This window comes from Xenopus laevis, chromosome 8L (genome assembly GCF_017654675.1).
Source record: "Xenopus laevis strain J_2021 chromosome 8L, Xenopus_laevis_v10.1, whole genome shotgun sequence".
Taxonomy (NCBI): Eukaryota; Metazoa; Chordata; class Amphibia; order Anura; family Pipidae; genus Xenopus; species Xenopus laevis.
In genome coordinates this window covers 100,042,568-100,053,822 of record NC_054385.1, presented here as the reverse complement: position 1 = coordinate 100,053,822, position 11,255 = coordinate 100,042,568, and the positions used below count along the sequence as shown (strand labels likewise).

General features: G+C 39.0%; 1 protein-coding gene across 7 annotated transcripts; it reads right to left on the bottom strand.

Annotated features, from left to right (window-relative positions):
• Positions 1-621: 621 nt before the first annotated feature.
• Positions 622-10,038, bottom strand: chst9l.3.L (carbohydrate sulfotransferase 9-like gene 3 L homeolog). 7 transcript variants are annotated; one of them, XM_041573307.1, is made up of 4 exons: positions 9,892-10,038; positions 8,323-9,266; positions 4,624-4,774; positions 622-1,949 (listed from the first exon to the last, which is right to left on the bottom strand). In XM_041573307.1, the coding sequence occupies exons 3-4, from the start codon at positions 4,712-4,714 to the stop codon at positions 1,117-1,119; spliced, it is 924 nt and encodes a 307-aa protein (XP_041429241.1). In that variant the 5' UTR covers positions 4,715-4,774; positions 8,323-9,266; positions 9,892-10,038; the 3' UTR covers positions 622-1,116. The 7 variants fall into 7 exon arrangements, with proteins under 7 accessions (XP_041429241.1, XP_018086609.1, XP_041429242.1 ...); XM_018231120.2 differs by lacking the exon at positions 9,892-10,038 and adding an exon at positions 6,436-6,538 and having other exon boundaries at positions 4,636-4,774; positions 8,323-9,268; XM_041573308.1 differs by lacking the exon at positions 9,892-10,038 and adding an exon at positions 6,436-6,538 and having other exon boundaries at positions 4,699-4,774.
• Positions 10,039-11,255: the final 1,217 nt, after the last annotated feature.

Genomic DNA, 11,255 nt, shown 5'->3' with positions numbered 1-11,255 from the left:
ATGACCCCTAGGCTTAGCTTATAAACAGCTGCTCAAAGCCCACTGAGCATGTGCATGTCTTAACAAATCCAAGATAGGGAGTCCCTATGACAAAGTTGAAGTCCTGGATTATTACTACTATAGAGATGCTGAACCTTTAGGCTGGTTTAGCATATAAAATATGGCATTTCTAGCCATATTTACTGTTAGGGTTCAGTTCTCTAAGAAAAGACCCCTATCAAGCACTGTGGCCTGTGCACTGGGCGGGATTTTCCTGGTGCGGATGGGCACATTGGGGCACACACATTTGCTTAAAGGGATACTGTCGTGGGAAAAAAAAAATTCAAAATGAATCAGTTAATAGAGCTGCTCCAGCAGAATTCTGCACTGAAATCCATTTCTCAAAAGATCAAACAGATTTTTTTATATTCAATTTTGAAATCCGACATGGGGCTAGACATATTGTCAATTTCCCAGCTGCCCCAAGTAAAGTGACTTGTCATTAAGGAAATCTGCCACTACAACATCACCAGGCAGAGTATTGCACAAATTCTCTGTTCTCGTCGTGAAGAATCATTTATGATTAAGGTGAAAATTCTGTTCCTCAAGGGTGGACTATTGTTATTCTTTCCTTTGGGGACGAAAAGATTGTATAAACAGTTGACCAATCTAAAGTTATGAGGATGGTTGTCCCACGAGTTTTTTTTTTTTTTTGAAAATATTTTATTTCATTTTCATGTTACGAGTTTTTTTTTAAAAATGGGTGCTGGAGAATTCAGTATATTCAGTATATTTCGTTTTTCTTGTTTAAAAATTTAAAAAATGTAAAACAAAAACTATAAAAGTGAAATGTAGAGAATAAAAAACAAGAATAATCCGTGATGTGCTTCAAGATATTTCTTTGCCTTTCTGTCTGACTACTCAGGTACCTCTGAAGTTTTCTAAAATAAATGTAATTCTATGGGCAGGGTGCATTTTTAACCTTTAAATGATAATTATTTATGAAGGCAATTAAAACACTGAGAAGATAACATTCTCAACTTGCACAAAAATACAATTTATAATTACTTGCTAAATAAACAGAAGTTATTTAGAAATATAAATGTAATCCAGCCATTAGCTGTGTATGCTTCCCATTTAAATATTAATTTGTAAATAAATGTAAGGATTGTAATCGAACATGGGGAAGTCATATCTGTAAACATTCATGAGTTTTTTAAATAGCTCTTTGGGGAGGGATCTGAAATAGTCTTTGCTTATTAAGTCATTGGTCCTGGTTTCATTGGCGTAATGCTTTATATCGGGGTACTCCAGGTTCTTCGGTGCTCTGATTGATCTCAGTACATAGGCAGCATCTTGTTTTATGGTTTCAAACTTGCCTATAATGTCATAGTGGATATTGCATGGATCACATAGTTCCATAATGGGCGTCCAGTGAATGTCTCTATAAGTTGCATTTTCTGAGACGATAAAGCTAGCAAACTCCTTGAAACTCAGCCTTTCTGTTAAATTTCCATTTTTTCTGATTCTGCTCTTGATTCTATTTGCCACCTTTTTACTGTAGTAATACAACTCATCATGGAGAAACTTGTCTCTGTAAGCTGAAACCAGTCTCTCTAAGGGATCTCGGGTGAACATCACTGTGGTGTAATTATTAAGGAGCTCTGCTTGCATTTTCCAGGAGTAAAAACTTAGTCTTCTCAGTAAGGGGGAGATGTGGACATTGTTATGTTTTAGTTCATCTACAGTAAGTCCAAGACTGCTGTTTAAAAGAAGAATTATCCTCTTCCAGTTGGAGCAGCCCACCTTTGGCACTTCACAGTAAATAAACTTATGAGTGTGTTCTACATACAACTGCCTTGCAACTGAATGTTTTATCTTCCACTGGGAGCTGGTCATATTGTTTTTGTGACATATATATTGCACAGTATCTCTTCGATGGTTTTGGGTGACTGAGTTCTGTGCAGAAACTGAAAGACACAAAAATGGCAAACATTATAAATGAACAGTGAAGCATATTTTAAGGGACCACTTATATAAAGAAAATCAAACCCCCCCCAAATAATTGATATAAACTTGTTCATAGTGTTTTCTGAAATTGCAGAAATTTGAGACTACTATTACTACTACAACTTTACTAATACCAGGCTTTCGGCTCAACAGCTCTATTTTAAAGTCATTGAGGGGTGGGCTTGGTTAATTTATTAAAGGACCAGTAACATAAAAAAAATTTGATTCTTTGTAATAAAAAAAAACCCACCAAGACAGTTTTAACTTTTAAATCGCAAAGCTTTTTTTAAAAATGTACTTACCGATTCTCTGCATGAGCTCCTCTTCAGAAACGGCGACAGGGCAACGATCCATCATGCGGCCTATAGAAGGCAGGGGGGAGAAATCGAGCGCCGCACAATGGATCGTTGCCCTGTCGCTGTTTCTGAAGAGGAGCACATGCATAGAATCGGTAAGTTAATTTTTAAAAAAAGCTTTGCGATTTAAAAGTTAAAACTGTCTTGGTGTTTTTTTTTGTTATAAAGAAACTAATTTTTTTTTAAAATTTTTTTTATGTTACTGGTCCTTTAAATCTGGAGAAATTTGCACTTGGGGTGGGAATCAATAACATGTTTTCTTCATTATTGTTCCTGCTGCTGGCTGTGACAAGCTAATTGCTGATTGGATGCTATGGGGCAAATTCACTAAGATTTGTAGTTGCGCCAGGCGTAACTTCGCCGCACTTCGCCAGGTGTAGTTTCGCCAGCGCTTCGAAAATTCACTAAAATCCCAAGTTGCGCTCAGGGGTAGCATAAGGTTGCGAAGTTGCGCTAGCGTTGATTCGCTAAGCAAAGCGAAGTTACGCTAGCGATGGTTAATTTGCATACGGCGCCAAATTCAAATTTCAATGGAGGAATATGTAGCAGCACTACAAATGCCTGGGAAACCTTCAAAACATCAAATAAAAATTTTATTTTGCCCTACACATGTGCCCACTGTATAGTTAAGTTGCCATGAGTTAGGAAATGTAGGGGGGAAGGAGGGGAGCCCAAAAAAAATTTCAATTTTTTTCAGCCTATCACCCATAATATAGAAAAAACGCCAGCGTATTTTGTGACTTAGAAAATTTTTTAACTTTTTTTGAAGAAATCGCTATCTACTCTATTGCGCTTCGCCTGGTCTGAGGTGGCGAAGGAAGTCTAGCGTAAAAGGTAGCGTTCAGAACAATGCGAGCGTTAGTGAATTTGCGTAGTTATGTCCGTTGCGCAAATTCGCCAGGCGTAAGGGTGCGAAGTTATGCTAGCGAAGTTATGCCAGCGTTTGTTAGTGAATTTGCGAAGCAACGAAAATGGCCAACGCTAGCGAATTGACGCTAGCGTTAGGCGCTTCGGCGCATAGTGAATTTGCCCCTATGAGTTGCTGCCCAGGTTCAGATTTCTCCAGCACTGACAAAGGATCATATCAGCGACCTCATCTATGTATTTCCAGTATAGAGGTAACCATAGGGCTTCTGACCCTCATTTGAGCCACAAGCCCGCTGTAAGCAGTCTGAAGTTTTAAATATTTCAGAATTTAAAATGAATTTCAATTGCAAAAGTGCCCAGAGATGAACTCTATGTAAGTTTAGATTTTTAGGTTTTAGCTCTGCTTTAAAGTAACCCAGGACAGTGGCAGTTAAGGTAACAGCAAGTCACACCAAGTCGTATGGAATAAAACAAACATTATCCTATAGTAACTTGATGATCTGTTAGTTCATTTATATTGATTCACTACGTGCCAGTTAAACTATAGATGTGTTTTTGAATTTGCGGAGGAAAAAAGGAGCTTGTGCCTCCCTGAATGTGGAAGTAATTCCATGGTTTACATAGCAGATTGTGTTAATAGGTGCAGTAGGCTTGTAGCATGCTAATGTTGGTTTAATGCCACATGCCAGGACTACTGAACTTTGCATATCTTAACTGCAACTTGCACCTGATTTGTAACAATTAGGGATGCACCGAATCCAGGATTCCATTCAGGATTCAGCTAGGATTTAACATTTTTCAGCAGGATTCGGATTCGACAGAATCCTTCTTCCTGCCGAACCGAATCCGAAACCTAATTTGCATATGCAAATTAGGGGCGGGGAGGGTAATTGTGTGACTTTTTGTCACAAAACAAGGAAGTAAAAAATGTTTTCCCCTTCCCACCCCTAATTTGCATATGCTAATTAGGATTCGGTTCGGTATTCGGCCGAATCTTTCGTAAAGGATTCGGGGGTTCGGCCGAATCCAAAATAGTGGATTCGGTGCATCCCTAGTAACAATAAAGTTGCAGAAGAGCATTTTTGATGTGTTCTCTTTAGTATGTATTCACATTTTCACAAAATAGATGGTTTCCCAAAATGATACATTTAAAATACCATAATAAAAATTATATATTCTATAAGTATCAGTCATGTGCCCCTGGTTCACCTACAAGGACTCAAGCTCATTCTTCTCTTACACTTCTCAGCTCACAGTGCACAGGCCAAGTTTTATGCAAATTCTTATACTTGTTACTTAAGCACCGTAATAAATAGTACCACTATATATGCATTCACCTCCCACACTCATACCCTGTCATAAACAAATTCCCTGCAGCCTAACCTCACTAGTTTATGTTTTTTTTACTTATGGGTAAGTATACTTTTATAATGGAACAGAAATCCAGATATTGCACAAACAAAGGTAATAAGAAAATAAAGCTTGCTTGTTGCTTTCCGCATCCTGTGCAGTGTTCAGATGATGATCACACAGCAAACTATATCCAGTGAATGTATTGCAGCCTGTTAAATAAACCAAAATGTACATGTTTATGACAGAAGAACCCTTTTCAAGAATTACTAAAATGTATTACTGGTATAAGATGCATTATCTGGAAGCCCGGTATCCATAAAGCTCCAAATTAAGGGATGGCATCTCCCATAGACTCAATTGTAATCTGATAATTCAAATTCTTAAAACTGATTTCCTTTTCTCTGTAATAATGAAACAGTACCTTGTACTTTATTTCAATTAAGATATAATGCATCTTTATTGGAGGCAAAACAATGCTACTTTTTATATTTAATATTTAAATGATTTTTAGTAAGCTTAAAGGAGAAGAAAAGGTAATTTTTATTACCTATCTTAAACTGTTGCCTGAACGCACCCCTCCTGAACCGCTATATTGTCACAAGCCAATTCGCTTTCTCGCACTTAAACTGTGCCATTGAAGTTTTTCCCCATTACTGAGCTTGTGGCCGCCATGTTGGTCATGTACCCGTCACATCCTTTGTCTCCTCATTGAAAATGTGCATGCGCAAAATTGATTCCTCCCCCGTGACCTCTTGCGTCATGTGTGCAGTGTCATTCACACAATCTAAGGCATATTGTTTTCAGTTTTTTGTTTTATACATTTTAGCAGAGTGTTGTCATTTTTGTTGATGTAAAAAACAATAAACATGCTTTAAGCCGTAATAATCGTGATAACCAATAGAGGTTGCTATAGATCTATTGTATATAATGCATGTGCTTGATTCATTTTGTAAGCCTAAGGGAAGGTGTACCCGAAAGGCGTAAGGCCTATGTATTCCTACAGTACCCAGCAATAAAAACCTGTTTTTACCGGAGTGCCGTCCTCCTGTTCGTGTATCTAATATTGTTTTCAGTGATGCCAGAGTTTCTCAGGCAAAATTGTGTTGCTATAGCAACCCATAGCAATCATTGCTATTAGCACTGCAGCACAAAGGGCTGTACCACCTGACCTGCTAAACATCGCATTTCTTCTGCACATGTGCGAGCCCTGATAGCATCAGTTTTGTTAGCAAGAGGGGTGTCTCCTGTATTCCATGCACCTAGCAACATTTTTTACATCGATCTCTGAATGTAGCTAAAGGGGAAGACATACAGAGCCACAATTATTGCAAGTAGTTCTCCTCCAATATATAGAACTTTATTTGTTTATTACCTTTTCTTCTCCTTTAAGGTAAGAAGATCCTAATTACAGAAAGACCCCTTATCCTTAAAACCTCAGGTTCAGAGCATTCTGGATAACACATCCCATACCTATACCAGCATTAAACTCTTCATTATGAATCGACTCCTCTCACCCACACAGTTAAAAGCTACAAGAAAATGCATGTAGAATTAATAATTATGTTCCCATACCTTGAACAAACCATAGTAATACATAAGCCACACTATAAAATAATGATCTGATGGAAATTAAAGGATTGTGACAATACTTCAGTGTGACTTTTATAGAATTTCACAAATCCTACACTCCTGAACTTGAGAATTTTGATAAATTGTTCCAATATCTATCCAAACACCGGAAAAAACAACAACATGATTTTGGTCTGTTCAACTCTATTTATTCTGTGCAGCATACAAATACATGGCAGAGTGTCCCCATTATTCACATTTTACACCCTGGATACAAAGAGAGTGTGTTTAGACTCATTACCTTCGATGAGTCAGGTTAATATGTTCAACAATTGCGTCCATTTGAGCAGAACCTCACTTGTGACCTACAGTCACTGTCAGGGGCCATTTGCCAACCAGGCTATCTGTTCAAAACAGGCAATACACTTGTATGAACTGTCACTCAATAGTTACTCAAACAGAAACAAAAGAATGATAATTTATGTGCATTACTGTTTAAAGTGCCAAGCCCACTAAACTGTGATGCTAGCCTCCCAAAGAGTAAGTCCACACTGGGGGACTTGGGGAGATTTGGTCGCCTGGTGACTAATCACCTCGTTTTTGCGGCGACCAATCTCCCCAAACTCCTTCCCTGACTCTGCGCCAGCTAAAATGAAAAAACGCCGGCGCTAATCACACGCACAGGTTTGTTTTCCCGAAGTTGAGGAAACTTCGGGCGACTTCGGAAAACTAATCTCCTCGTGTGATTAGCGCCGGAGTTTTTTCATTCTAGCTGACGCAGAGTTAGGGAAGGCGTTTGGGGAGATTGGTCGCCGCATAAATGAGGCGATTAGTCGCGAGGGGACCAAATCTCCCCAAAACGCCCAGTGTGGCCTGACCCTTAATGGGTGAGAGGTAATATATGGGAGCCTAAAGGCCAGTTAGGACTCTGGGATTAATTTTATTATTCAATTAGGGTTAATTTAAAGGGACAGTATAACACCTTGTTCAACATGAGTGCAATGAATAGGGCTTGTGTTGAACATACTTTTTGGCTATTGTTTTGATCTCCAAAAAATCTACTGTGGTTTGTGGTATATTTATTTCCAATATACAAACCCCACTCCCTTCACTTGCTGCCATTGAGACATTTTTTTGTGAATAGGTGGCCATAATGCAGGAGGAGTATCTAGGGTTGGACTGGATCACTGGGGCCCACCGGGTTCCAAACCTTCGGTGAACTCTGTGAAAGCTGGGCCCCGTGCGCATGCATGAGAGTGTACAGTGCAGGTTAGCACATGTTTTCGTGGGGGGCAGCCAATCAGGGGAACAGGTCTGGGCCAGTGGGGGCCCGTAAGAGCCGGGGTCCACCAGATTTTTTTCCGGTGTCCCATTTGCCCAGTCCGACCCTGGGTATATCCCTGCATTGTGTAAGATATTATTATGGACAATATCTATATTAATATGAAATATTAATATTAGTCTATAATAATACAATAACTGTAGGTTCTAACCAGGGACGGAACTAGGGGTAGGCAGAGTAGGCACATGCCTAGGGGGCAAAGCTGGAGGGGTGCTAGGCACGCACCTTCTCTGCCTCTGCTATCACCTAGTCCGTTCTTTGCTCTGGCCAACGTGCGCTTTTGCGCGAAAATTACTAGTGCGCATGCGCGTATAATGAAAATACTAGTGCGCATGCGCGTATAATGAAAATACTAGTGCGCATGCGCACTTGTGTCTTTTTGCGCATGCACACTCGCGTATTTGGTGCTTTGCCGAGCCAGGCTGCCTAGGGCGCCTGCCCGCGTTGGCCCGGCACTGGTTCTAACAGTGGGGTTTGGCAAAGAAATGATATTCAACCCTCTGTATTACTGAAAAGATGATTTATGTATAGAATCAAAACACACTAAAACAATTACAGAAAATAACAAGCCATAATATATACATAGGGAAAGGTACGAGAAAAACCAACAATCTATAATTCAAAATGATAGTACAGGTTATTTGCAATGCACATCATAACAACCATCGAAACAAATCAACAACTCTAACTTAAACAAGAATCAATGGCCACAGTATGTAAACAAGGAGACAAAGGTTACAACAAACTATTCCAAAAATATGCTCTAAAATCCCATACACCTACAGTATAACCACACTAATAAGTAACTTTCAACTATCAATGACAAAGAGACACTGAGATAGTTACCAGTCCTTGGACAGCACTTCAGTCTCTGGGTTTGCAGAATTCCTGTTCAGAGATGGATGCCTGTACACAGAGGTCTGTTCCCCAAAACAAAACTCCAGACTGTACTTTGGACTCATCTTTTTACTATTTTATAGTCTCACCCCCACAAGGCAACTGGCTAAACTGATGAAACACAAGCCCAGGCGGACACTCATTTCTTGTTTGGTGACATAACATTCCTGCACCATATACAAAGGAGGGCATTTGAGATCCTGTAATTCTTGATCTCACCACTTTGCATAATATCAGAAGAACCTGTAGTTCGCCTTCATTTACATATTGTATTGAAACTGTCAAGTCACATACTACCACCTCAGGGTCAACTATTTAACTTGAATACCCTGATGCCTCTTGCTCTTTCTTGAGCCTGTTTTTGTTTATAACTATTCTTTTGATCCCAGAGACTGCAGGCAACTCCTTGTCCAAGCATATGTCCTTTTACCTGTCTCTTTGACATTAATATTTGACATTAATATTCACACATAAAATATTATATACATATAAAATCACCCTGGTAAGGCTTATTTCTTACAAATCCCCCCTAGACAGCGAAAGAATCCTTGGTGACAGAGCCCTCTATAACCATTAATTAACAATATTCCCTACAGTCCTTAGCGCTGTTCTCATTCTCCAAAATAGTAGTCCAAGTATTTGATCAAGGTGTGGAGAAGGGTCCATATTTAAATAAATGATTCCACTAAGCTCTAGAAATGATTTCTAGCATTGTCTCTTTTGTTGAGTTTGTCCTTTGTTTAACTTTATGGGTTTCCATGACATCACATCTTCATGCATTTATTGACTGTATTCAGGATTCAGGATATAGATCAAAGTTGTCATCCCTCTTTCTTACTCTCCCAGATTCATATGCAGCATCCTTTTCCAGAGATGTGGAATTTAAGTTTTCTCTGTAAAAGATAAAGCCTTTTGCACTTTTAATTGGTTAATATGGTACCACTTCATGATTGGTTTGCCTCTTGCTTGAGTCATCTTAATTTGGTGGACTTGCTTTGTCTATAATGTCAAAGGGACCTCTCCAAGTTTTTTGATTCTAGGTAACTGGAACCTTTTTCCAGTTACAATTTCTATAGCTGTTGGAATATTTTTCCTGTGAACGCAGGGCCTCTATAGCTGGCTACAACATGAGGCTACGCCCATCTTGAGTATAATTCAAAAAGCAATAACTTTGCGATGAGAGCATTCTGATGTTTAGTTGGGAATGCTTAAAATCATTCACTAAAAACATAAACAACCACTAAACAATGAGAGTAACCACCTGGAGTTTTCGGGAGCAGCCCAATAAAATCAATCTGTATGAGAGACCATAGAGGTGTGGACCTCAGCAATGCCTTATTAGTATACCTGGATTCCACGTGGGTGAGTACATGAGACCCGTATGCTAGTGATGTGTAGGCCGGCATGATACACAGTCCTGGACTGGTAATCTGTCTGTTCGGGCAATTGCCCGAGGGGCTGCTCTATATTTTTTTTAAGTGGGCCACTCCTGAGTGCTAATCCTAATTAGTAACTTACTTTCTATGCATCCGACGGGCTCTAGGAACGCTCCTCCATCCTCTCTCCTGCTGTGGCTCCACCTTCCCACTCCTCTCTGTTCCCGTGCTGCTGCTGCTGCCGTGCTGTGTGTGAAGGGCCACGCCGCCCACTTTGCCTCCCTGCTGCCGCTGGTATCATTCTTTTTTATTTTGTTTTATGTTGCAATAAAGTGGATTTTTTTGTAAAGTTTCATTCAGTTGGTTGATTTAAGAGGCTTTTTGGAGGAGAGATAGGAAAGGTAAAATTAGTTTTTGAAGTCCAAAAATGTCCACATTAAAACTTTCAAAATGTCTTTACACAAAGTGGCATTTAAAAACCATTATGGATATAGTGTATCGGTGTGCAGAAAAAAGGGGTTATCCGTATTCTTCAGGAAATGTCCACTAGATACAAAGTATCATAATATACAAAAGTGTAAAATCTGTTAAGAACAAAACACACAAAAGTTTTAATGTGGACATTTTTGGACTTTGAAACAAAACCTTTTTTTGCACAGAATCCTAATTGAATGATTAGTAGGTGGAGTGGGTGGGTTTAAAAGGTCACCTAGGAGCATGTGTTTGTTTTACACTTGAGAAAGGGCCCTGAAGGCCCGAAACATGTTGTGTATAGCAGTCTGCAATAAATGAAAATTATAAGCAGTTAATCTGCATTAGAGTGCTCTCCTTTCTCTCATCGTTAAGCTGATCTGTACTTATTTATTCAGCACTGACTTGTGCCTGTTAAAAGTCATCTACACAAATACAATTCAGGGTGGGGTTGTATATAAAGTAGAGTTTTCCTCATGGGATAAATCTGAAAAAAGGGATCACAATATTAAGCATATCATTTTATAAATGCTGGCTCGGTTATGAAGCATACAACTTCACAGCACTGCTAAAGATTTTAACACAAAGCAAGATAATGAGCTGAAAGTGTGCCTTTAATTAAATGACATTATATGATAGTGTCCGTGTGCAACTAATGAAGTATCCCCATCCAGCTCTGTCATGATCTGCTTGGGGACAGGCTGAGCCTCACATCAGCCCGGAGGGAACTGCAGAAGCCCCTGCCAGAGGGAGACTCGTGTACAAGAGGGGTTAGGGGCTGGATCTGTTAGGGAATCTTGGGAATTGTAGTACACAGACTTTACATACTCACCCTGCATTTCTAGAGTGTTACACCTGAAATTCCTCTTTATATATATATATATATATACTGTATATATATATATATAAATATATATATATATATATATATATATATATATATATATATATATATATATATATATATATATATATATATATATATATATATATATATATATTGGATCTGCTCTATTTTGGGGTGCCAGGCTAATG